We start from the raw sequence: 27695 nt of genomic DNA on the forward strand, positions 1-27695 counted from the left end.
CCTTTTTTTCTTTATGTTTGATTGGTATCTGCAATTTGTGTTAATTCTGTTCATACATATAATATAAATGAAAAACCCAGCTCTCTTAAAAAATATTTTAAGTTCTTTCTGGTGCTCCCTTTTAGAATTGGCCAACTAATATTTCTGTTCGCCCAACTAATGTCAGGCAGAGTTAACTGAAAAAGTAATTTTTCATGAAAGGACATTTTCCTAGGATTTTAATTGTTCTTACTGTCAGATTTCTCCTTATTTCCAGCTTGAGTCTCCTTCTGACAAGTTTCCATTGCTTCTTGTCCTGTCCTCAGGTGCCGCCGCCTCCTCCTCCTCCAACAGCACCAGCACATTTGCTGCCCAGCGCTGCGGCTGAGGTGAAGCCGCCAAAGCTCCCGCTGGCGCCCCCGCAGCGTTGGACGGATATCCGGCAGTGCTGTTGGAGGAGGAGGAGGCGAACCAGCCTGCCATCGCCTGCCACCGCCAGCCCCACCGCTCTTCCCGAACCCTTCCAAGCCCCACAGTCCAGCGGACGGAGCAGAAACAGCCCCAGGGATTCGCTGCCGCTCCCCGCATTTTCTGGACGGAATAAAATGAGGTGAAAAGAACCAAAAATGTGCCATTTTCTCCCAAGGAATCCCTGTAACTCTGCTTCTCAGCCACCATTCCTTCCAGTTGGCAAAGGCATTCAGGATTTGGGGATGGAGGGGGGAGTGTCTTCCCATTCATTGTGGGGGGGGGGAGTTGAAGACCACTGAACCAGATTAGGGAGTGTGCCCAAACAGGAGTCAGGGAACCTGAGAAAGATTCCGAAGTGGCATCTGTGAATAGGCCCAGGTGGGAAAAAGGTGCCCAGAACATCCAAGGAGTTTGGATTATTCTTTATAGTATATCCATCCATGTCTGTCTCTGTCTCTGTCTCTCTCTGTGTATGTATGTGTGTATGCGTGTATGTGTATATATCCTCTATCTATCTATCATCTATCTATCTATTTATCTATTTATCCATCCATCCATCCCTCTCTATCTATCAATCACCTATCCACCATCTATCTATCTATTCTAGCTGGCTGGGCAATTTGGGGAGTTGAAGTCCAAAAGTGTTAAAGTTGCTGAGATTGAGAAATGAGGACGAAACAAAAGGGAAGAGAATGAAACAAGGTCGTAGAGAGAGATTGCAAAATGAAAGGGCAACTTCTCTTTTTATTTCCTTCCACCCCCACCACCCCCACCACCCCCACCGTGCCTCTCTGGCAATTGGCTGCCCAGGAGGTGGGGAGGGGAAGATGTTTCACAGACAGCTGCCACCCGCCCATCTCTCTCTCTCTCTCCGCCTCCCCATCTGACCTCGGCTGCTCCACGGCGGAGACCCCAGAAGGCAAGCAAGAAAAAAAAGGGGCTCAGGAGTGGGGGAAGAAAACAAACCCCATCACGTTCCTATCTGTGAAAGCTCCCCGCTCCCTTCCTGGGCAGCCAATTGCCAGAGAGGCAGTGTGTGTACGTGTGTGTGGGGGGGGGGGTTGGCAGCCCGCGGCGCGCCTAGTCCGCTGTGGAACGCGCTGCCACCCGCCCAGCGCTCGCTCTCGCTCTCTCTCCCCCCCCTCCAATCTCCCGCTTCTGCTTCGACCGGCCAGCAACTTGTCCCCGTTTGCCCGGGGACTGGCCTCTGATTGGCTGGCGGGGAGAAAGTCTCGCCAGGGAAGGAGGCGAGGACTCCGCGGTGACGTCATGGGGACGGCGCCCCCAGGTAGCGGCTAACCGAACGCGCTCCGTCTCCACGGGCTACCAAGGCGGCCGGGCGGGTGGCTACCAAAGCGGACCGGGGGTTGGGGACCACTGCTTTATACTATTGATGTTGTTTGTATATTTTTCTCATGGATTGCATCAGTGAGGTTTCTTCTCGGCGGGGCTGGCGGTGGCCAGCGATGGCAGGCTAGAATCCCCTCTCCAAGGGATCCCCGTGCAAAAAATGCGGGGAGCGGCAGCGAAGCCCCGGGGCTGTTTCTGCTCCGTCCGCTGGACTGTGGGGCTTGGAAGGGTTCGTGAAGAGCGGCAGGGCTGGCGGTGGCCAGCGATGGCAGGCTAGAATCACCTCTCCAAGGGATCCCCATGCAGAAAATGCGGGGAGCGGCAGCGAAGCCCCGGGGCTGTTTCTGCTCCGTCCGCTGGACTGTGGGGCTTGGAAGGGAGCGGGAAGAGCGGCGGGGCTGGCGGTGGCTGGCGATGGCAGGCTGGTTCGCCTCCTCCTCCTCCAACAGGCAACAGCACTGCCGGATCCAGTTGTAGACTCGAGTATAAGCCGAGGCGGCTTTTTTCAGCCCAAAAAGTGGGCTGAAAAACTCGGCTTATACTCGAGTATATACGGTATTTGAAAACTGTAAAGGATATTTTAGCAACCTTTGCCCTTCATTGCTGAAAACCAGGTTGGTGCAGTGACTGGAGACTCTTGAGTTTTAGTCCTCTTTAGCCACAATGCTAATTGAGTGATCTTGAGCCAATCATTTCTGTCAGCCATAAGAAGAAAGAACTGGCAAGACAATTCTAAAAAAATGCTTCCAAGAAAACTTCACAAGATTATCCAGAAAGTTTTCAAGATTTAAAATTAATTGAAAGCATATTTTTCTTCACTTCTGTCTCTGCTATACCTCTGCCAAAATCCAAACAGCTGATTGTGCAACCTAATTTCATACCCACCATTAGCCTCCTTGGGTCTTAAGCAGTACCCTTCTGATTGCCCACGTCTAGGGCAGACCAACCCCCACCTACACCTTGGTAGACCACTCAGTAAAAAAATATGTCTCTGATTAAAGAGTTAAATAATCTGTTACTAATTTAAACAGAGAACTGCTGGATGTAATAATTCGTGTTACTTGAATTATGTACTATTTTTCCTAGTCAAACATTCTTTTATCGCCTTACAGTTTGTAAAGGCTATTGAAACAAGTATATCTATTTCAGAAGTGAGTTAGACAATCTAAATTAGACAAATGGCAGGAAAGTTGTGGGTTTTTTATAATATTTTTTTTATTTTTTCCAGTATAGACACGGACATTTGTGGACAGTACATCGACTGAGTCAAATCTTTTTTTATATATCATTAATGATAATAATACACATAAGTATGCATAATTCTAATCTTCCAACTTCAACAATATTGGTCTATTTCCATAACCCTTTATCATTTTTCCAATAATTCAAATAAACATAAATTACATTTCTTTGTGTCCTATATTTATCCTCTGCTAAATAGTATCATGTAATATTTTTAAAATTACTCATTATTCCCCCACAGCCTGAATATTCTAAATGTGTAGGGTTACTAATAACACCAATTTATTAACAATATTTATTCAATTCCAGAAGCATATCTCAAAATCCCCACAATTACTATTTTAAATTCACAATATACTTTAACACATTATTAATACTAAATTAAATATAATGTAATTAAATTACCTAATCCTAAATTCCCACCGACTGCTCTCAACTTATTGGGGTTTTAGTAATTATATATTGTCTGCCATTATATATACTACTATTTGCCTATGTATGTTTACCCATTTTATTAATATATTTTCTCCTTATCCATCATCTCTTAGTCTCCTTGAAATTGCATCATTTATCAACTTTTTAATCAACTTTTTATCTCTCTCTCTTGTAATCTTGTATCTCTTTTTGAATTTTTTGTACCTACTGTAAGGAAAGTTGTGTTTTTAACTAACATATAGAAGTATAAATAGTCCTTGACTTACAAGAATTTGTTTAGTCACCTTCGAAGTTACAACAACACTGAAAAAATGTGACATGACCATTTTCACACTTATGACCATTGCAGAATCCCCATGGTCACATTATCAAAATTCATATGCTTGGCAATTGACTCATATTTATGATGGTTGCAGTCATGTCCTGGGATCATGTGATTTCCTTTTGCGACTTTCTGACAAGCAAGTCAGTGGGGAAGCCAGATCCTTGTAACAACCCTGTTACTAACTTAACAACTGCAGTGATTCCCTTAATCACTGTGGCAAGGAAGGTCATAAAATGAGTTGCAAAATTAACGTAACAACTATCTCGTTGAGCAACAGAAATTTGGGTCTCAATTATGGTTGTAAGTTGAGGATTACCTGTACAGATTTGAGGGGTCCCTACTCTTTTACCCTTCCGGAAGGCCATGAACACCTAGCTTCTCCAATGTTGAGCAAGGTTGGGTTTGAGTCAGGAGGTTAATAGTTTGGTTAGTCTGGCACCTGGAGGAACAACTATGGTTTTTATTCTGTTTTTACTGGTTGTTGTGAGGTGCCCAAGATCACTATATGAGATAGCAACAGCAATATCACTTAGACTTCTGTAGACTAGCCCTCTATAAGCAGTTTACAGAGTCAGCATTTTGCCCTCAACAATCTGGGTTCTCATTTTACTGACCTTGGAAGGATGGAAGGCTGAGTCAATCTTGAGCCTGGTGAGATTTGACCTGCCAAACTGCTGGCAGACGGCAATCAGCAGAAGTAGCTGCAGTACTGCATTGTAACCATTGCGCCACTGCCAGTCGTGGCATAGCCACAAGATAGATAGCCATAAAAATTGTTTAAATAAATAAATGGATATATAGAAAGCCAGTATATATTTTTCCATGAGAAAAGTTAAAATTATTGTGTATAGGAAGTCCTCTACTTACAACCATTCATTTAGCAACCATTTGAAGCCACACAGGCACTGAAAATATGGCCAGTCTTTACACTTAGGAATCATTGCAGCATCTCCCAAGGTCACATGATCAAAATTCAGTTGCTTGGCAACCACCATGTATTTATGACGTTGCAGCATCTCAGGGGTCATGCGATCACCATTTGTGACCACCCTCCTCCCGCCCCAATCTCAGCCTCTAACAAGCAAAGTCAGTGGGGTAAGCTGGATGTGCTTAACAACCATTTGATTCATTTAACAGCTGCTTCACAGCCATGACAAAAATGGTTGTAAAATTGGGCAGAATTCTTTATACAGCTAAGAACTACTTGTAATCTTACTATGCCAACTAGAGAATCACAAAAAATGTGGTAACATTTTATTTTTAAAAAAATAAAAAATAAACCCTGGAGATGAGGAAGGCGTAGAAAAACCCAAAGCTTTTGCCATATATTTTAGCATCAGTCTGAAGATAGAGATGTGGCTGTTTTGGGTATCAGATTATTGCACTTAGCTTTCTGAAGCAACAATGGACAAAGGAGGAAATCCTAGAGCAGTGATGGCTAACCTTTTTGGCAGCGAGTGTCGAAAGCATGCACATGTACACCAATAATGCAATGTGCGACACACACCCTTGTGCGCCCCCCCGCATGCATGCACGACCCCCTGCATGTGCCCTGCCCCCTGCATGGCCCCCAATGTTCACACATCCCCCTGTGTGTGCCCCCCGCATGCGTGCGCATCTCCTGCATGCACCCCCACCCCCCGTGCATGTGTGGCAGAAACCCCAAAATTAACTAACCAGTGGGAATCATACGCACATGCACAGCGGAGCTGAGCTGGGGTGACAGCTTGTGTGGCTGCAGAGAGGGCTCACGCATGCCATAGGTTCACCGTCACGGTCCTAGAGGTTCCTGGGTGTCAGCTCTGCCTTCTGCCAAAATAGGCAGAGCACACAGTCACAAGGAAAACCAAATCAGGGAAGAGAAAGAGAAGGCATCTTTCTAATCCTCCAAGCTAGAAATTAGATGTATACAATACCAACACAATACAATAGCAGAGTTGGAAGGGACCTTGGAGGTCTTCTAGTCCAACCCCCTGCCTAGGCAGGAAACCCTATACCGTTTCAGACAAATGGCTGTCCAACATCTTCTTAAAGACTTCCAATGTTGGGGCATTCACAACTTCTGGAGGCAAATTGTTCCACTGATTAATTGTTCTAACTGTCAGGAAATTTCTCCTCAGTTCTAAGTTGCTTCTCTCTTTGATTAGTTTCCACCCATTGCTTCTTGTTCTACACTTAGGTGCCTTGGAAAATAGTTTGACTCCCTCTTCTTTGTGGCAACCCCTGAGATATTGGAACACTGCTATCATGTCTCCCCTAGTCCTTCTTTTCATTAAACTAGTCATACCCAATTCCTGCAACCGTTCCTCATATGTTTTAGCCTCCAGTCCCCTAATCATCTTTATTGCTCTTCTCTGCACTCTTTTTAGAGTCTCCACATCTTTTCTACATCGTGGCGACCAAAATTGAATGCAGTATTCCAAGTGTGTGTATTGTATGAGGCAAGAAAGGGAGTTAAGCCAAATTGTACAGTGTCATTCGGTGGTAAACTAATTATTTTTGTTACTGCTCTTTCCTGGTTTTATAGGTTCCATCTTTTTGCAATGACGTTGATGACATTGACTGCAGGTTTGAGGATCTGCCACAGAAACATTGCTTAGAATATAATTACGACTATGAAAATGGCTTTGCAATTGGTAAGTGAAGTGACTTGCCCTTTATCATCTATAAGTTCTGAAGAAAGAAATATTTAGCTTGTCTCCTATAGCAATTCTGACCATAGTTGAGCCCAAAATTTATGTTGCGAAATGAGACAGTCGTTAGGTGAATCGCTGCAGTTGATGACTTCGTAACCAAGTTATTAAATGAATCTGACTTCCCCATTGACTTGTCAGAAGATGGCAAAAGAGGATCACATGACCTTGGGACACAGCAATGGTCATAAGTATGAGCCAAGTTGCCAAGCATTTGATCACATGATCATGGGGATGCTACATAGGTCGTAACTGAAAAATGGTCAAAAGTCCCTTTTTTCATTATTGTTGTAACTTTGAGCAGTCATTAAGTGAACTGTTGTAACCTGTGGACTGCCTGTATGAACTGAGTCAGACCAGTGCTCCTGGTAAACCCAGGTAAGCACATTAGAAGACAAAAAATAGAAAAATGGCCAGGAAAAAAAGAATAAACCATTAACACCTCATTCCATCATTTATTTCTCCACTACCTTCCCCCTATGTTTCCTTCCCTAGAAACAGCAGTGTCAGGTCTCTATTTCATTCATTCATACTTTATCTCTCTTCTCCTAAAAAATGTAATTGTGCTTGAACAGCTTGTTACCATTCATAAATGTTACTTGTTTCTTGTGGGATATTTCTTTTTTTCTCTCTCTCCCTCTCTATTACCAACAGGTCCTGGTGGCTGGGGTGCCATAAATCGGCTGGATTACTCTTACGATGATTTTGTTGAAGTAGATTCTGAAGAGCAACTACCTAAATTACCATCTGATTCTGTGGATGTGGCAAACTCCCGGGTCAAAAGACACAAAAAAATAAATACGCCCATGTCAGACCACAAAATAAAGTTAATTTTTAATATCACTGGTATGAAAACATTTGTCTTTTTATTATTTAGGAATATGGAGTACACCTTTTTAAAATGGAGCGTTTTTTGAGTGTTTTGTAAATAGAACATTCATAGGAATTATGTTGAACACTTCACAGGTTGAAGAATTTTTCTATTCTTCTGCATGCTTCTAAAGAGCATTATGCTAATTAACTTTGTAATGCCTCTGTCTTTTACATAAGATGATTGTTTTTTAATCATAGCTACTGTACCACTGCCTGACAAACGCAATGATTCTCTGGAAGCAGAAAACCAGCAGCGCCTGCTAAAAACACTAGAGAGGATCACAAATAGATTGAAAAGAACTCTCAACAAGCATCCCATGTATTCTTTTCAGTTGTCTTCTGAGTTGCTTATAGCTGACATCAATTCTCTAGAAGCTGAAAAAGCTTTTCTTTTCTGCAAACCGGGCTCTGTTCTACGGGGGCGAATGTGTGGTAGGTAATTTTAATCTCAGTTAATTTAATTTAAGTTAATATGTTTAAAAGGCTATCATCTTGGAATTATTGCATATGTCAACTTTCAAGGAAGAATCAAAAGAATCATATAATGTCAATCTTAAATTCGCTGTTAATGCTATCTTATTTATTTTCACTTCGGAAACGTTTGGCTACTCAGCTAATTTCCTACCTCTTAGAGAAGGCTTCCTTCAGCAGGATGGGGGAGGTGTGGGAACATGTTTTTCTATGATACTAATACATTCTTGTACTGCATGAAGTTCCACAAATCCTCCAGAATAGCTCTGGTCATGAAGGAAGAAGAGTGGCTTCTTTCTCCTTCACCCATAGAAGTATTTCATCAGTAGCACACTACTATTTGGATTTCAGCAGTTATGACTATTTTAACACATTTTCAGTTAATCTGCAATTATCTGTTCAATCAATCATGTACCTCATATAATTTTTGCACACGTATGAACTGTGTCTGTGATAATACAGATACAGATTACATTGCCATCTGCAGTTTGAGAATTGGGTCAGAATATATGTTAAACCATCATTGTTCCACACCCAACATTTTATTCATATTTTATCTAATTAAATTCCAGTTAACTGTCCTTTGGGTACTTACTATTCTCTGGAACATCATGCATGTGAAAGTTGCTGGATCGGATCATATCAAGATGAGGAAGGACAGCTAGAATGTAAAAATTGTCCATCTAACACTTATACTGAATATCTCCATTCCAGAAGCATGTCAGAATGCAAAGGTAGGAAATTTGCAATCATATAATATTTCATGAATGAAGGCGAAGTTCGAAAGCTCAGAAGACAAAACCTCTAGTCCCAGTGACTGACCTAATTGGATCCTGCATATAATATTTATTTATTTAGCTATTGAGGGAACCAGTATTTTTTTATTTAAATATGCAAACAAATGTTAATGCTTATTTAAATTATGTTTATTCTAGATGTTTGGAAGCAAAAGTTAAATTTACATTAAAGAATATTCTGTTTTTATAAAAAAAACTCTGTTTATAAAATATCACAACTTTTTAGAAAGACGTGTGTGTCAACCGTCTGACTAGTGCACCCAAATAAGTAAACACTCTTGGGAGCTTTGAAACGTGAAAAGTAAAGCTTTATTGGATATACCATTATGGTACTGAAGAATCAAAACCCTCTCTAGTTTTCTGTGCAAATACTTGCCTCGTTAAACAATAGCTTCCCTTTCTCCCCACCTCTGGGTGATCACATTGTCCAATTATGAGACATCCTTTTGTTATGGGAACAGTCCACCACCTCCTCAAGCATCTGCAGTTCTGACCTTGATGGTTTTTAGGCTCTCAGGATCTGTGGACAACTTCTCAGCACTCCATTCCACCCTCCACCCCCCCCCCCAGTTCATTTGCAAATTGAATAGCTATAAGGTTTCAAAGAAGCAAAGCAATTCAATCTTCAATCTTCACTCTGTGTGCGTGTGTGAGAGAGGGAGGGAGGGAGGGAGAGAGATGGGTCTGATCACTGCATCTAATCTGGTTTTTTCCTAAAAGTAGCCAGCAAGATAATTTCTTTTTCAAGAAGTTATACAGGTAGTCCTCAACTTACCACTATTTGTTTAGTGGCATTTAAAATTACAGCGGCACTGAAAAAAGGACTTATAACCAGTCCTTGCACTTATGACCATCTTAGCATTCTCACGGTCACATAATCAAAATTTGGGTACTTGGCAAATGGCATGTATTGACAACAGTTACAGCATTCTGGGGTCATGTGGTCACAATTTGGACCTTCCGGCTGGTTTCTGACAAGCAAAGTCAATGGGGGAAGCCAAATTTGCTTAACGACTGGATGAATCATTGAACTACAATGATTCGCTTAACAACAGTGGCAAGAAAAGTTGTAAAATTGGGCACAATTGATTTAACAATTGCCTTGCTTAGCAAAAGAAATTCTACTCTCAATAACAATAATAAGTTGAGGTCTACCTGTAGGCTACAGAGAGTAAAATGCCCTTGTAACAATTATCCAATTTCTCTGAATACAAAGTCGAAGCAGTATATCAGATATTATCAAGTAGAGGAAAACATCATTAGTAGTAAATAGATTGACAATTTCTGGAAAAGAAAGCTGCAATGGAAATGAAAGCAATTCTTTTACTGTGGTTCTGATAAATCGCATTAGAATCAGTGTTCCGGCATAAATACTTTTGTTTAAATAAATAATTTGTTTTTTTTTACAGAAATGGTTTCCAAAACAGTTAAGGACAATAAAAATAGCAGTTGAAACACAACAGCTTCAAATATGAAAGAAATTACTCAATCAGGAAGTTAGAATGACAGACTAAAATAATTACAATAAGATCCTAATAATAATTTGCATGCTTTTCACAGTTTTTATAATTTATATTATTTTGTTGTTCTTTTGTCTCAGTAATTATGTGGTCTTTTCAGTGGAGCTAATATATCAGTTTTATTATAACAGAATGTCAATAATCAAAAAAAGCTTCTTTATTCTCTGTACTTCTCATTTTTATGGTAGAGTAGTTTATGGTTTCAATGGAATATTCCAAACAAAACACCGAGCTTCTGCAATAAACATATCCATATTTGTGGCAGATCCTCTTTACAAATTGTATTTTGCAAGCTAATACCAGAGGTAGTATTTTGCCGGTTCGCACCGGTTCAGGCGAACCTGTAGTGGTGACAGTGGGAGGCTCCGCCCACCTGCCCAGACCTCATCACGGACGCTCTGTGCATGCAAGAAGTTTTTGTGCATGCTCAGAAGTGCTGTATGCGAGCTCCCAGTTCCGAACCGGTAGCAAAGGTAAGAGGATTTCATGCCTGGCTAATACACTTAGCTTGCTCAAGGCTTCTAAGTCACCAGTTACAACTCAGTGCAGATGCTGTTGTTCTGCATTGGATCGCGGGGTTTATTTTTGCTCTTATTTTTCAGCTGCTTGGAATTGATAAGCATTTTTTTAAATTAGAGATTTTTAATTAGGTTGTACTGTTCTCGTATACTCAGCTCAGTGCAAGCCGGGAACCTCTTCTCCAAATGGCCTTGAGATCTGTGAATCATGTCCCTTTGGCAAATATCAGCCCACCACTGGATCTAAGAACTGCCTTTCTTGTCCAGAAAATATGTCAACAGTCAAAAGAGGAGCTGTGGATATATCAGCATGTGGAGGTTTGTGATATCTAGATTCCAGGAAACAGCATGTTGCTAAATACCATGCATTATCTATCACTTCCCTTCCCTGATCCCTGCATAACTGAAATATTTTTAAGTAGTAGCATGCATTATATCTGTAGTCTATCTTATTTATCTAGTGGACCTTAATTTTCTGCACAAAGGATTTGAACTGTAGCCATACTTTAAAGAAACAACCTCCTGAGACCTCTGTTTAGACAGTACTTGTTTATGTTAGCAAGTATTAGTTTTTAGTTTCCAACAGTGCACTGGTAACAATAGCAGATTATTTCCATATGTTATTAGTGCTTTTATTTGTTTCTTGCATAATATAAACACGGGGGGAAACAAAATTACTTTCTGGCTAAACTTGAAAATAGTTTTGCTTGTCCTCTGAGAAATAAATCTGTTTCTGTTGCCAGTGCAGAATTAGAAATATGAGGAAAAGTAGGATATGAATCTAACAAATAAACCAACAGGCCATATTATTTGGCAAATATCAAGTATTTGACATTTGGTGCTGTTTTGGGGTCATATGTCTATGGAGATTCTCAATCATCCAGGTCATGGTGGTCCCAAAGGATCTTTTTCCAAATGGCAACTGGACTTTCTTGGGTTTTTTTCCTTTGAAAATGTTTCAATTCTCATTGAAGAAGGAGAACTGAGAAAACTTCTTGGATGAGAAATGAAATGTTTTCAAACTAAAAAAAGAAACCCAAGAAAGTCCAATCGCCTTTTGGAAAAAGCATTTTTGGGGTCATTGTTTGTAACTTAAAGATATGCAAAACATTGAAAAGCATGTCCATTCTTTTTCTGATATTTTGACCTTCTGAAAATTTAAGATTGTGGCTGTAAGATAAGAAATTTGGAATTCCCAGAGTACAAATGGATACTTGTTTAATTCTCTTTTTATATGACCTGGTGATTTCATTTTAAGTTAATCTTGCACTGTGTTGCAAACCTAGTGACATTTCTGAGTAAACGTATGCATATAAGATTGGAATTTGGGAAACGTTATCTAGATGACAGAGATTTGGTACAATAATCTGGGTGTGGAACATTTAAATCCACTCGGTTGAGGGATATGATTCCCATCCATCCAAAGCTTTCCATTGATTGAAACGGGTCTTTTCTGTTTTGTAAAGCAATGTTAAAATGATATATCAGCACATAAAAGAAGATTCTGTTGTGTGCTTTGCAGTTCCTTGCCCAACTGGAGAATTCTCACGTTCTGGTTTAATGCCGTGTCATCCTTGTCCCAGGGACTATTACCAACCTGATCCAGGAAAGTCCTATTGCTTATCTTGCCCATTTTATGGAACAACGACAATCATTGGAGCCAGATCTATAGCAGACTGCTCAAGTAGGTTATATTCTCAGCAATAAACCTAATAGTCAGAAGAGCTTGACTCTTCATGTATTTACAAATGGCTGCCTCGTGCTTAAAATAGGGTTGCACCTTTGCTAAGAGACTATAGACAGGAAACAGCTGTCAAGATACAATTACACAGTTCACATGGAACAAAAATGACAAGGAAAGGGATCTCACTGAATAGAACAGCCTTTTTATATCACAATATTACTTTGGGAGAGGCAGACCCATCCTATGATTAACAGCCCTATCTCTCAGATGAATCCTGTACAATTCTTTTCATGGTCTTACACACCAATCTTCTAGGAAAAGATGATACACACACACCCACACACCAGAGGTGGGTTCCTACCGGTTCGGCCAAACCAGTAATGGAATGCCAGTTGGGACAGTGACCCAAGCTGGCCACACCTCCAAACTGGTTCCCCGGTCGCTGCCATTGCCACCATCTTTTTTTTTTTTAGTTCTGCGCATGCGCAGAACAATTCCCATTGACCTTGCGTGCATAACACACATCTAGCTTGCGCACACATACAAAGTGTGTGCATGAGCGAACTGGCAGTAATGCCATCTGAAATCCACCACTGACACACACACACACACGTATGCACACATATAAGCACACAAAAAGTTTATACATTAAATTACCTACATTGAACTGAAATATATACATATATATGTATGTGTGTATGTGTGTGTGTGTGTATATATATATATATATGTATGTATGTATATATGTATGTGTGTGTGTATGTGTATGTATGTATATATGTGTGTGTGTGTGTATATGTGTATATATATATATATATATATATATATATATATATATATATGCACATATACATACACACATATTTGGGAGGAAGACAGCATACCGGGGGTTGTAACTCTCTCTATCTATCTATCTATCTATCTATCTATCTATCTAGAGAGAGAGAGAGAGAGAGAGAGAGAGAGAGAGAGAGGGAGAGTGTGTTACAACCCCCGGTATGCTACTTCCATTCCATATTTGGGCATACCCGGGGCTGTAACTCTAAATAGATACCTTTCACCCTGGCTTGGCTGATAAGGAGTCGAACTCTGTGGCTTAGTGGTTAACACATCTGCCTAAGATGCAATACAGCACAGGTTCGATTCCCAGTAAGGGTATGGCTAGCTGATGAGAGCTAAATAGCTTGAAATAGATCTATACTAGTCTCCCTTTATTTATTTATCAGCACAAATACAACACACACACATATATATGTATGTATGTATGTATGTATGTATGTATGTATATGTATGTATGTATATGTGTGTGTGTGTGTATGTATGTATGTATGTATATATATTGTCACAACCCCTGGTATGCCCCAATTATGGGAGGAAGCTAACTGCTTCCATTATCTGTCAATCGACTCGTCACAAGAGTCCATCATGACAGAAGCCCAATATTTTTACTGTTGCCTTTTGTACATTTGTGTTGTATTTTTGCTGATAAATAAATAAAGGGAGACTAGTATAGATCTATTTCAAGCTATTTAGCTCTCATCAGCTAGCCATACCCTTACAGGTTCGAATCCCAGTGAGGGTGTGGCTAGCTGATGAGAGCTAAATAGCTTGAAATAGATCTATACTAGTCTCCCTTTATTTATTTATCAGCAAAAATACAACATACATATATATATACACACACATACATACATATATATGAATGAGTTCAATGTAGGTGATTTAATGTATAAAATTAGGCAAGGGTATAGGAGCATGGGATAGTGTGGGTCTTATGGTTACACCTCTATTGTTACAATCCTGATAGCCAGTTCTACACCTTGATGAGGAATGAGCAGAAAATTATTCTGTTCCTGAATTTAACTACCTTTTCTTAACTAAGGGTTCTTACACTATCACTGCCAGATCTCCTGGTTAGCACAAGATCTGAACTGAGTTTGAATGGATGGAGTATGCTGGCAGTTAAAATACTCAGATTTTATAGTAATAATGCTGAAGAACCAAACTGATTCTGATCATGATAGAATATGTGACAGAAAGAGTTCAGTGTCTCCTCAATAGTAGAAACTGGAGTCCATCTGAAGAAATATAACATATTTTGATACTTCTGCTTTAAATGGATATGGTTAGATCTCTCTCTGTACAGTATATACTCAGCAGCTATATTCCTTTTCAGATATCATAACATTTAAGGTATTAGAATCATGATTTAGAGGATTTCATCAGTGGGATTATTTTACAGTTGATTTCATGTCAATCCCATTTAGGTTTTGGCTCTACTTTTTCTGCAGCGGAGGAGAGTGTGGTGCTTCCAGTTGCTCCAGAAAATATCAGCAAGGACCCCAAAGTCAGCAGCCAGGCAAGAACAGCCGTCGTGATTTCCCAGAGTGATTTCAATTACAGAGAAAGTAGAAAGCTGGGGGGAGGGGGACCATTGAAAATGATGGGTTTGAAAGCTAAATGGCTGCTGCCCCTCATGTTCTCAATTTCATTTGTATCCTATGCACCAGTGTCTATGGCAGCCCACTACTTTTTTGGAATGGTGAAAGAGGGATCCTGGCATTGCACTGCAAATCCCAACCCTCTTTGGTATGGGCGCAATGGCTTGATGCATGCAGACAAGGGGTAGATCCTGTGCTAATGTTATCTTCATCCCTCTCCATCCCCTGCAAATGCTGGTGATCTCATAAGGGTAGTCCCTGATTGATTGATTGATTGATTTTTGAATATATTTTTATTATTTTTACATTTAAAACAATGCAGTGAAGTTGAAGTGACCATACATTCACATTATATACAGCTAGTCTCAACCACTAACAATTAGCCTACTTAATACATTGTCTATCCTTCTGTCCAATCACAATACATACAGTTTGTTCCAGTCTTGTCACCTTGTCTTATACCAATAATAAAATCTGTTCCAGACTTCAAAATATTCTGATTCCCCTTTATTTTTAAGTTCAAGAGTGAGCCTATCTGCTTCCGCACAGGCCAACGGTAGTCCTTGATTTATGACCACAAGAATTTCCATTGCTGGGTGATCACATGACTCCAGCATGCTGTGATAATCGTAAATACATGCCAGTTACTAAGCTCCCTGTCAGGATTCCAAGTAATACCCCCAATGAAAGAAGACTCTGAGAGTTGAGTTTCCTCAAAGCTCCATTTTATTAGAGATGTCATATTGGCACATCTGGGAAAATCCGAATCTGAAAGTTTCCAGGTTTTCTCCACCCAAAGGAAAGTTCAAGTCCCTGCCCAACACCCACATATCCATCACATGATCCAATCAGGCACCATCCAAAACTGGAGATGCCTCCCAGTCACACCATCGCAGCTGCAGGGGAAGGTGGCCTTGACTCTCTGAGAAAAGAATGTTATTTTGACTATATATCACCCATACGCCATATAACCCCCCTCCCATTTTACCACAGTAGAAAATGTGGCAGGCCTGAAGGCCCAAATATAAAAGGTCTGACACTCCTGAATTTTGATTACATGACCACGGGAATGCTGTCAATGTCGTAAGTGCAAGGACTGGTTGTAAGTCACTTTTTTCAGTGCCATTCTAACAGTCATTAAACACACCTGTGTTCTGGATCCGTCACCTGTGTTCTGGATCCGTGTCCCTCATGGCTAGTCACGAACTGCAGTGAGGTGACACGAGGCTGGATCCAGGCGGTTGTGACCGCCTCCCTTCGGGAGGGGAACTTCCCCGCCGCACTGAAAGCGGCGGTGGTGAGACCCCTCCTAAAGAAACCATCTTTGGATCCAGCTGTCCTTAATAGTTATCGCCCTGTCTCCAACCTTCCCTTCCTGGGGAAGGTTGTTGAGAAGGTGGTGGCCTTCCAGCTCCAACGGTCCTTGGAGGAAGCAGACTACCTAGACCCCTTCCAGTCAGGCTTCAGACCCGGCTACAGCACAGAAACCGCTTTGGTCGCATTGATGGATGATCTCTGGAGAGCCAGAGATGAAGGACATTCCTCCATCCTGGTCCTCCTTGACCTCTCAGCGGCTTTCGATACCGTCGACCATGGTATCCTTCTGCGACGACTGCGGGAGGTGGGAGTGGGAGGCACCGTGCTACGGTGGTTCTCCTCCTACCTCTCGGACAGGTCGCAGTCGGTGTTAGTGGGGGGGCAGAGATCGTCCCCTAGGCCCCTAAATTATGGGGTGCCTCAGGGTTCGGTCTTATCCCCCCTACTATTCAACATCTACATGAAACCGCTGGGAGAGATCATCCGCAGGCACGGGATTAGATACCATCAATATGCGGACGATACTCAATTGTATCTGTCCGCCCCGTGCCAACTCAATGAAGCGGTAGATGTGATGAGCCGGGGTCTTGAGGCCGTTATGGGCTGGATGAGGGCTAACAAGCTTGTGCTCAACCCAGAAAAGACCGAGTGGCTGTTGTGTTTTCCTCCCAAAGATCTGACTAGTATACCATCACTCAGGCTGGGGGGTCAAATTGTATACCCCTCAGAGAGGGTTCGCAACTTGGGAGTCCTCCTGGATCCGCAGCTGTCATTTGACCACCACCTGACGGCTGTGACCAGGGGGGCATTCGCCCAGGTTCGCCTGGTGCGCCAGTTGCGACCCTACCTGAATCGGGAGGCGCTCACAACAGTCACTCGGGCCCTAGTGATCTCCAGGCTGGAATACTGCAATGTGCTCTACATGGGGCTGCCCTTGAAGAGCATCCGGCGACTTCAGCTAGTGCAGAACGCAGCCGCGCGAGTGATTGCGGGTGTACCTCGATTCACCCGCATAACACCTATCCTCCGCGAGCTGCGCTGGCTACCTGTCGATCTCCGGATGCGCTTCAAGGTGCTATTAATCACCCATAAAGCCCTACATGGCAGTGGATCTGGATACTTGAGAGACCGCCTTCTGCCAATTACATCCCTGCGACCAATAAGATCACATAGATTAGGCCTCCTCCGTATCCCATCGGCCAGCCAGTGTCGGCTGGCAACCACAAGGAGGAGGGCCTTCTCAGCAGTAGCCCCGGCCCTTTGGAACGAGCTCCCTGTGGAGATTCGTACCCTCTCCACCGTCCAAGCCTTCCGCACAGCCCTGAAGAACTGGCTCGCCCGTCAGGCCTGGGGATAAGGATAGTTGCCCCTCCCGAATGTTGTATGGATGTTGCCTACTATTTTTAGTATATGTCTCTATTTTGTTGTCTGTATCCCCCCCTTTCCTAGTTTTATGTGAGCCGCCCTGAGTCCCCTCAGGGAAAAGGGCGGCCTACAAATTCTAATAAAACTACATAAAAAAAACTACAAACTACATGGTTGTAAATTTCGATTACCTGTATTTGATTCAAGAAATTTAACATAGTGTTACATTCCTTCCCACCACCATTTTATTTTCACCGCACAGTATTTGAGACCATGGTGCATTTACAACATCTAATAAGACTTGACATCTAGAGATCGGATAGGAAGTCTTAACTGTAACTTGCTATTGAACAGGTAATGTTTTCTTGAGAGACCGCCTGCTGCCAATTACCTCCAATAGACCGATTAGATCCCACAGATTAGGCCTCCTCCGAATTCCATCCGCCGGCCAATGCCGATTGGTGACTACCCGGAGGAGAGCCTTCTCTGTGGCTGCTCCGACCCTCTGGAACGAGCTCCCCGTGGAGATTCGAACCCTCACCACCCTCCAGGCCTTCCGCAAAGCCCTTAAAACCTGGCTGTTCCGACAGGCCTGGGGCTAAAGAGCTTTTGCCCCCCCTCCTCGAATGGTATGGTTGTTGTGTGCTTTTAAATTGTGTATTGTTTTGTTCGTCTTTTTTATCCCTTATCTGTACCCCCTTCCCTGACTTGGATTGTGAGCCGCCCTGAGTCCCCTTTGGGGAAAAGGGCGGCATATAAATGCAATAAATTCAATTCAATTCACCTATATTTTTGCTTTGTCTTTTCTTCCATTGACAACAGATATTCCATGAATGTTTCCTGCAACCATGCCATAACAGTGGAACTTGCAAACAGGTTGGAAGTGGTTATATTTGCATATGCCCACCAGGATATGCAGGTAAGTAATACGGTTGCAATCCTCCCTAAACATCATGCTTCGACAGGTATATTGCCTTTTGAAAAAAAAAAATTTAAGAAGTGTTCCATTAATATTCAAACAAGGAATACCCTGTTTCCCTAAAAATAAGACCAATCAGGCTTTTGAGCACGTGTGCTAAAATAAGCCCTCCCCCCAAAATAAGCCCTCCCTGAAAATATTGCAACACAGCAGTAGCCACAAGGTGACCATGTTTGCTGCCTCCTGCACCTCAAAAATAATAAGAACTCCCCAAAAATGAGGCCAAGTACTTATTTCGGGGGTCAAAAGAAGATAAGAAAAAAAATAACCCTGTCTTATTTTCTGGGAAACACAGTAGAAACATTTCTTGAAAAGCAGGCCCACTGTTTTCATATGAAGGACGAGAGCCTAAAAATTGTGAAAGAACAAAATGTTAGTTGTAGCCTAAAAAAAACCTCAAATAAAAAGTTTGGGAGGTATCCTATAAATATATTGGATGTCTCTGGCTACATGAAATAGTCTTTCACAAGGTCTTCTGTGAATAAAAGAAATTTTTAAAGAGATTTGTTGACTTCTTGTTACTGCTCCAAAGGCTTTCTTTTTAACTTCTGTTTTGTAGCAATACGTATCTGATTTTTCCCCTTCGTTTAATTATATTTTTTCATTGCCATATTATTATTTTAATATCATTTTATGTACTTTGCAGCTGTTAGTCTTCTTTCACCCTGTTTCATTATAAATGAACAATTTTTGTTGGGCTAAGCAGGTTAGCATCATTTATATTAAATATGAATTTTGCAGTTGTTAAAACTATATATCACTAATTATACTAGCCTCTCTGAATATTTTTTCTTTAGACTGATAGCTTTCATGGATCCTTCAAAAATTTTGTAACTTAACAATAGTGGAAATAGTGAAACTCACCCCCTCAGTTCTTAGTATATGTGGATCCTGTACATATTCAAATAATGAGTCCTTGCAAACCCTGCTTAAAATCTAATAAAAGTATATGGAATTATTAATTTGATCTGTACTCATACATTAAGAATGAGTAAAACAGGACAGAATCTATCTATGCCTTTTGCAGGAGACATAACAGTTTAGCAAAATATTTCAATTTCTGTTTAAAATGTATCAGTAAAAGGTCACATAGACCTTGAATACTGCAAAAGTTAGCTGGAAATAAATGGGTGGATTTTTTTTACAGTAAAGAGCTATCTGCATGGAACCGGGAGAAATTGAGGGCTGAAAAGAAAACAAATACAAAGGAAAGCAAACAGATTTGTCAGGACAGATTTTAGACATTTGGTCCTTAAATGTCTATGTCTGAATCTTTGTACATCCAGATATATTTCTTGGTGCTGAATTAGATTTGGCAGTCCTTTTTGGCAGTCTACGCATTTAACAATAAAATGAGAGGCAAGTGTGGGTTTAACCACATTGTTCTCCGTGTGAAAAATTCAACAATAGAGATGGATACAAATTTCACTGAGTTTAGTTTTCACCAAAAATTACACATTTACAGAGGAAAAGCAGAGGAAAAAACATGATTTTTAAAATGTAACCTAGCATCACTGGTGGATTGGTCTGTTTTATCATAAACTCAATTTTGTTTTAGTATTCAGATCAATTAGAATATTTAATTGAAACAGAATATCTTTTGAGCTTTTAATTAAACCAAAGCCTCTAATGCCTGCCTATCAACAAGCTCAGTAGCAACTAGAACCAAATAGACTCTGAGATGCATTAGCTGCATCTCCCAGTTTCATATCTGTTTCTAACCTAGGTGTAAATAGATTCAAATTCCCCTCCTCCACAAAAATTACATTTTATTTTTCTATTATTTGATATTTACTTGATGTGTTTTGCACTTTTGGTCTACCCCGATTTATTTTTCTTTGTGTTCTTTTGGGTTGTGTTCTAGGATTAAAATGTGAAAAAGAGATTGATGAATGCAAGTCATCTCCCTGTCTCAACAAAGGGATTTGCAAGGATGGCTCTGCAGCATTCATTTGCCAGTGTCAGCCAGGCTACTCAGGTGACAAATGAACTAAAGCAGTAAAGAATCATCTCCAGGTTGCAAATTTGAAAAAAAAAGTTATGGCTTACATTTATTGAGCTTGTGAATATCTTGCCTTCTGTATTTTGCTGATTTCATAGAGATTGAAGGGTTGTTGGGCTGTTGTTGTTGTTTGATGAACTGTGAGAAACAGTTCAACATAAATGTTATTGCTGTTGTATGCTGGGCATGGAAAATGATAATTGTTCTCCAGTGCACTGCTCAGAGAGTCCAATGCTGGGTTAACACAGCCTATCTGCCCTTGGACTGAGTGATGTTTTTTCAGTTGACCACGCCTCCCTTTGCCTCTGCATGCTCAGTTTGAAAATTTAGTCCGCCCGTTGGGACTGTTTTGGGAGTGCTCCAGTCTAAGGTCAGATAGGCTGGAAAGTTTCCCACTTTGGACCATGTTTGGCTTCTTATGATAGAAGATTGTATATCTGTTGCAAGAACTGTCAGAATTGCCTTCATAGAGGTTTGTGTCGCTTTAAGAGGGCACCCGGGCTTTCCCTGCAGCTGCTGGTCGCAAGCGCTCCAGGTGACTGAGAACCCTCGCTCAACAGCTGCTGGCGAGCGGCAGTAGCGTCAGGGGTGGTGTAAGAGCTTGACAGCCTGACCCCAGGGACCTTTAAGGCAGAAAAAAAACCCAGTCAAGAGTTCGGGAGCCTGCAGGCTTCTCAACTGCTGGTCCCTCAGCCGCTCCACTCTGCCCGGCAACAGCGGCGACGGTTGGAGCCTTCGCGCACTTTTCAGAGCTGTGAGACTAAAAAGAGCGGGAGGCGGCTGCGCGCGCAGCCGCCGCCATTTTGAATCGCCCCGGAGCGGGAGAACGCTGGGATCGTGCGGAGAGCAAATAGCCTTCGAAGCTGCTCACAGAGAAAGCAAGAGAAGCGGATAGCCAGGCAGCCCTAGCGGAGCCACAGCCAGCCCTCAGCGACTGCAGAATGCCGCAAGGAGGCTGGAGATTAGTCTGGGGAGCCAGCTAGTCTCTCCCTCCTGAGAAGGAACAGCTAAGTCTCGGGGACCCGAGGGCAGTAGGAGGAAGGAATCCGACTTCCAGGCGGCCCTTCCCTCCTGAAGAGTCTGCAAGCGTATTTGAGCCACCTTGGCCAGCGCGTGCCCATCCCAGCTCCAGCTAGCTTCCAGGCCCCGTGGGTGACCTGAGCATGGCAGAGGAATGCAGGGAGGCCTTAGGGGAGCAGGCAGGGCCCTACAGCAAGCGCAGCAAGCTGGATCCCTCTGTGAAAAAAGGCAAAGGGCACAAGGCTCTAATGAAAGGTCTTCACCTAGAGCCACAGTGGATCCCAGGGAGGTCTCTAGGCCCTATCAGCCAGAACCTAGCCTGAACCATCGCAACAGGGAGTTAGCTTCCCCTGATCGTGAGGCCCAATCCCCTGGGGACAGTGAATTCTTGTCCGGGGATGACTATAGGTCCAGGGATCCATCTCCAGAGGCTTCTTGGGGTTACCCTGACTCCCCTAGTTCCTCCATTGGAGAGGAACGTGACTCTATCCAGGATTCCCAGTGTGAAAAGTGTGAATCCAGCTCAGGCAGGGCTGGCCATCGCAGGCCCAGCAAGCAGAAGTTAAAAAAGAAGGGTAAAGGCCAGGTTCTCTTGGATGAGATGAGGGAGGTAATTTCCTTAGCCATTTCTCAAGGGATAGCTGAAGGAATTAAGCACAGGGGCTCTCGAAAGGCCAAGGCCCCAAAGAAAAGGCACCAACCTAAGGCCTCCACCTCCAAAGAGCCTGTATCCTCTTCTGGCTCCTCCAGCCCATCTCATTCTGGGCTTTCCAGTTCTGAGCAGGAGGAAGGGGAAATTTTCGTTCTTCCTGAAGATGAAGACCTTACCCCTGACAAGCCGGCCTTCACTGGCCTGTTCAAGCCGTCTTTATTTAAAGCCATCTTGCACAAGGCCATGACGGCTACGGAGCTAGGCCCCACTTCCAAGCCTGAGGCAGCTCAGGCTTCTACATCCAAGGATCACAAACATGGCCTGTTCAAAGAAACAGTAGCAGCACCTGAGGTCATCCCAGTACCTGACCTCTTTATGGACGTGGTTCAGCGCCAGGGGCTACAGCCAGGCAGACTGACCAACCCCAGCGGGGGTGACAGGGCACTATATGCCCTGGAGGGGAAGATGGAAGACATCCTTAAATTCCCTGAAATAGATGCCCCGGTTGTGTCCCTGACTTCCAACTCAAACCTGCCAGCTGAGCTCCTAGAGGGACTAAAGGCAGAGGATAAGAGGTCGGAAAAGGCGTGCCAGAAAACACACATGGCGTCTGCCTGGGCCATTAAGGCACCCACCTCTGCTTCTTTCTTTATCAGGGCCACCTTATTCTGGCTGCGCCAACTCAGATCTCGGCCACCCCCCAGGAAGTCTAGATGGCGCCATGAGTTGACCAAGATTATTACTGCTGTCGAATACTCGGCGGATGCCACCCTGACAGCTGCCAAATTCTCATCCAGGGCCCTCGCCTCCAATATCACTTCACGCCACCTTCTATGGCTTAGACATTGGCAAGCTGAAATGAAAGCCAAATGGAAGCTGGCATCGGCCCCATTTTAGGGAGGCCTTCTGTTCGGAGAGGCTCTGGACAAGTTTGTCACCGAAACTAAAGACAAACGCAAAATCCTTCCTGCAACTCTTAAAAGGGGTGACCGTAAAGGGGCGGGGTCCCTTCGTAAGAGACCTTACAGAAATCAGGAAGCAAGGCAATCTTCTCACCCTTCCTCCTACCAGAGACGTTTTCAGGCAGGGGGGATAGGCACCAGGACAGATCCTCTTTCGGTTCTCGTGCCAACCAATCCCAGTCTTCCTTTCGGAGGCCATTCTGAGGAGGCAGAAACAACAGTGGTAGCTCCCGACCCTTTCGTAAAGGAAAGTTACGGTCGCAGGGATCCTCCCATCGGAGGTCGGCTGCAGCTGTATGCCGACAGGTGGGTGGAGATAACTTCGGACAAGTGGGTCCTCAACACCATTCGGAGGGGCCTTGTCCTGGACTTTCTAACCTTCCTCCAGAGGAAGTTTCTTCGCTGCCCCACCCCCAGGAACCCAGAGAAGAGGGAGCGCATGAGAGCAGAAATCCGCCATCTCCTAGAGATAGAGGCGATAGAGCCAGTCCCCAGGGATCAACAGGGGAGGGGTTTCTACTCCATCCTATTTCTTGTGCCCAAGAGCTCGGGGGGGTGGAGGGCCATCTTGGACCTCAAATGCCTGAACCAACATCTGGCTTACAAGAGGTTCAAGATGCAGTCACTCCACTCCATCCTGGACTGTGTCACGGAGGGGGACCTATTAACCTCAATAGATCTCAAAGAGGCCTACCTGCATGTCTCCATCCATGCGACCCACAGGCGGTTCCTGAGGGAAGCATTATCAATACAGGGCGCTTCCCTTCGGGCTATCATCTGTGCCCAGAACATTTACCAAAATACTGGCAGTGCTAGCGGCTCACCTCCGCAGTCTTCCGGTTCGTCTGGAATGTTATTTGGACGATATAATTATTCATTCTCTCACCACCAAGCAGGCACACCACGATGTCTCTCTAACTGTGCAGACTCTGCAACAACATGGCTTCTCTGTCATGGAGAAGAGCCAGTTCCGGCCGTCCACCTGTATACAGCACCTGGGTGCAGTCATCAACTCCACCTCCTGCCAGGTATTTCTTTCTCCAGACCGGCTGTCCAACCTGAGACGCAGAGTGTCTCAGAGTGAAACACTGCAGCCTTGCCAGGTCGGTACCAATCATCCAGCTGTCCCAGCTCCTGGGGATAATGATATCGTGCCTGAAGGTGGTCCCCTGGGCTCGTCTCCACGCCAGGGAGCTGCAGTGGTTCCTGCTGCCCATGCAGAGGGCCAAGGTCAGCAACTCACACAGGCGCGTTCGGCTCCCGCGAAAGGTGATCCGATCTCTGGCATGGTGGAGGTCCAAGGCAGTCAAGAAGGGCTGCTTGTTCAAGGAGCAGGAAAGACTAGTTGTCACCACGGACGCCAGTCTCCTGGGGTGGGGTGCCCATTGTCAGGGTCACCTAGCCCCAGGCCAGTGGACTCAGAGGGAGGCTGCTCACAGCATCAATTGGCTGGAACTGAGGGCAGCCCGCCTCGCACTGAGAAGGTTCTCAGCTCTCATAAAAGGGGCTCGTGTACTGTTAATGACAGACAATGTGGCGACAAAAGCACATATAAACCGACAGGGGGGCACTCGATCAAAGGCCCTCATGCTCGAGGCGGAAGCTCTGGGCAGGTGGGCAGAACGTCATCTGGCTTCTCTCAGTGCAGATCACATCTCCAGCGTAAGCAACCGGGAAGCAGACTGGCTGATCCGCCGACGCATCGACCACTCGGAGTGGCGCCTGCACCCGGACCTGTTCCAGCAGATCGTGAGGAGATTCAGCAAACCGCAAGTAGACCTGTTTGCCACACACAACAACACACATCTCCCACGCTTCTTCAGTCGCTACCACTCGCCCCTGGCGGAGGAAACAAACGCACTGAGGTCAGCGTGGCCTCAGGGACTACTGTATGCCTTCCCTCCACTTCCGCTCATTCCTCAGATGGTGAACAAGCTCCTGGCCGAAAAGGCAGACCTCATCCTGGTGGCTCCCTTCTGGCCCAGAAGGCCCTGGTACGCAGACCTGGTCAGACTCTCAGTTCAGAGACCGTGGTGAATCCCTCAGGACCAAATCTCCCTCAGCCAAGGGGCCATCAGTCATCCGGAGCCCCAGTGGCTACAGCTAGCCGTTTGGCACTTGAGGGGGAGCTCCTGAGGAAGCAGAAGTTCTCTGACCAGGTCATTCGAACGATCCAAGCATCCAGGAGGCCTTCTACTACTAGAATCTACGATGCCACCTGGGCCGCATTCTCACAGTGGTGCAAGGCTAGAAACATAGAGGCCTCATCAGCCTCGATCCCTCAGACCCTAGACTTCTTGCAGGAGGGTCTAGATAAAGGACTTGCGGTCAGCACCCTTAGACGTCAGGTTGCAGCGCTGTCCACTATCCTGGCTAGGGGTTCCTCTCGCTCTCTGAGTCAACATCCTCAGATCAAGAGCTTTCTTAAGGGAGCCGCGAACATCAGCCCGCCAGCTGTTTACCGGTATCCGTCATGGGACCTTCCATTCGTGCTTAAGGCTCTGACGAAAGCCCCATTTGAGCCTTTGAGAAAGACCAGTCTGCGCCACCTTACCATCAAAACTGCCTTCCTGGTGGCTATCACATCTGCACGCAGGGTATCTGAGCTGGCAGCTCTTTCTGTCAGAGAGGATCTGTGCCTAGTTCACCCGGACAGAGTAATTCTGAGACTTGATCCGTCCTTTACTCCAAAAATTAACTCTCTGTTTCACAGGACTCATGAGATTATTTTGCCAACTTCTGTCCCCATCCTTCTCACCCTAAGGAGCGTGAGTGGCATAAGTTGGACGTGAGACAAGCCCGTGCGAACGTATGTAAAGAGAACAAAAGACTTCCGCCGTTCAGAGGCATTCTTTGTCTCCTTCCTCCCTGCGTCCCTTGGCCACAAGGTCTCTTCTCACACAGTGGGTCGTTGGCTATGTGCTTGCATTAAGCTGGCATATGAGCACCAGGGCAAGACGGCTTCGAGACGGGTCACCGCACACTCCACTAGGAGCGCAGCAGCTTCTGCGGCCTGGGCAACCCAAGCTTCTATTTTTGACATTTGTAGAGCGGCCACATGGGCCTCCCCCACGGCCTTCATCAAAAACTATAAGATTGACACCTTTGCCTCAGCCGAAGCCTCTTTTGGCAGAAGAGTATTACAAAGAGTGGCTGAAATGCCAGAGGCTCCGGTGCTTCCCCACCCTGGGACTCAATAGCTTGGGCATGTCCCAGCATTGGACTCTCCGAGCAGTGCACTGGAGAAAGACCGTTGGCTTACCTGAACGGTCGTTCTTGGGGCACTGCGAGGAGAGTCCAAACCTGCCCGGGGTGTTTATTTCTCTTAAACGATGTGACTGTATTGACTGTAACTGATTACAGGACTGTCTCCTTCATTTTCAAACTGAGCATGCAGAGGCAAAGGGAGGCGTGGTCAACTGAAAAAACATCACTCAGTCCAAGGGCAGATAGGCTGTGTTAACCCAGCATTGGACTCTCCTCACAGTGCCCTGAGAACGACTGTTCAGCTAAGCCAACGGTCTTTTGTTTAAAAAAATATCTGCATAAAGGTTTCTTAAATGGCTGCATTTGGAATATACTTATGACACCACCTCCAGTATGAAGCATATTAGTTAGAACATAGAATAAAAGAGTTGGAAGGGAGCTTGGAGGTTTTCTAGTCCAACCCCCTGCTCAAGCAGGAGGCCCTATACCAGTGTTGGCGAACCTTTTTGGCACCAAGAGCCTGGGCCTGGGTGTGCTAGAAACCAGAAGAGCAGCTGCCTGGTGTGCATGTGCATGCCAAGAAGATGATCTTCTGGTTTCCAGTGCACGCATGCACACGGGCCAGCTGGTTTTCGTGGATGCATGGGTGCCAGAAACTGGAAGACCAGGTGGCCGATGAGCATGTGAAAACCAGAAGATCATTTCCCAGCATGTGCATGCGCACCGGGCAGCTGCTCTTCCAGTTTCTGGCGCTCCCACGTGTGTGAAAACCAGCTGGCCAGCATGCCAGAACCTGGAAGTGCAATGGGGGATGGCTCACGTGCCTGGAGAGATGGCTCTGTGTGCCACCTCCGGCACACGTGCCATAGTTTCGCCATCATGGCCCTATAACATTTCAGACAAATGGTTGTCCAGTGTCTTTTTTAAACCCTCTAGTGATGGAGACCCACAACTTCTGTAGGCAAGTTCTCTATGGGTTGCCTTTATATTGTGGGATGGGTAAGAGTGGGCTGTCATTGGCTGTCCTATTTTCCCCTTACAATATGGCAGAAATTGGGTCTTGTTGCAAAGTAGCAATACATCTGGCTAAGCTTTTGTAGCTGAAATTGAATGGAAAGTCATTGAGGTGTCTATAAATGGAAGAAAATGGATAAATGTCATCAGTTGATCTTATCAGGATTGTATGGGTCTTCTGCTATAATGTTGGTTGAATTCAACAGTCAAAATGTAATTATTATTCACCTAGGGCAAGATGGTGTTTTACCATTAAAATAAAAAGGGAATGATATAAACCTCTTAATTAGAGGAAGTTTGGTACAGATTGTTTTTAAGGTGACTAACTGGATTTTTTTTCACCTATTTGTTTGGGCTTTTTGTTGTAGTAATAAACTA

At 44.2% G+C, this 27695-nt stretch overlaps 1 protein-coding gene across 1 annotated transcript in view; it reads left to right on the forward strand.

Annotated features, from left to right (window-relative positions):
- SVEP1 (sushi, von Willebrand factor type A, EGF and pentraxin domain containing 1) overlaps nucleotides 1–27695 on the forward strand; it is a 154551-nt gene that overhangs the window by 65572 nt on the left and 61284 nt on the right. Inside the window, exons 14-22 of the mRNA XM_087716154.1 lie at nucleotides 6330–6438; nucleotides 7150–7341; nucleotides 7567–7800; nucleotides 8412–8573; nucleotides 10831–10992; nucleotides 12197–12358; nucleotides 14626–14717; nucleotides 18304–18400; nucleotides 20325–20438. Of these exons, the coding sequence (XP_087572280.1) occupies nucleotides 6330–6438; nucleotides 7150–7341; nucleotides 7567–7800; nucleotides 8412–8573; nucleotides 10831–10992; nucleotides 12197–12358; nucleotides 14626–14717; nucleotides 18304–18400; nucleotides 20325–20438 (1324 nt within the window). The remainder of the gene's footprint in view (nucleotides 1–6329; nucleotides 6439–7149; nucleotides 7342–7566; nucleotides 7801–8411; nucleotides 8574–10830; nucleotides 10993–12196; nucleotides 12359–14625; nucleotides 14718–18303; nucleotides 18401–20324; nucleotides 20439–27695) is intronic.

The sequence above is a fragment of the Thamnophis sirtalis genome, unplaced genomic scaffold (genome assembly GCF_051295495.1).
Source record: "Thamnophis sirtalis isolate CommonGarterSnake01/CBP01778 unplaced genomic scaffold, rThaSir2_p1.2 scaffold_5, whole genome shotgun sequence".
Classification (NCBI taxonomy): Eukaryota; Metazoa; Chordata; class Lepidosauria; order Squamata; family Natricidae; genus Thamnophis; species Thamnophis sirtalis.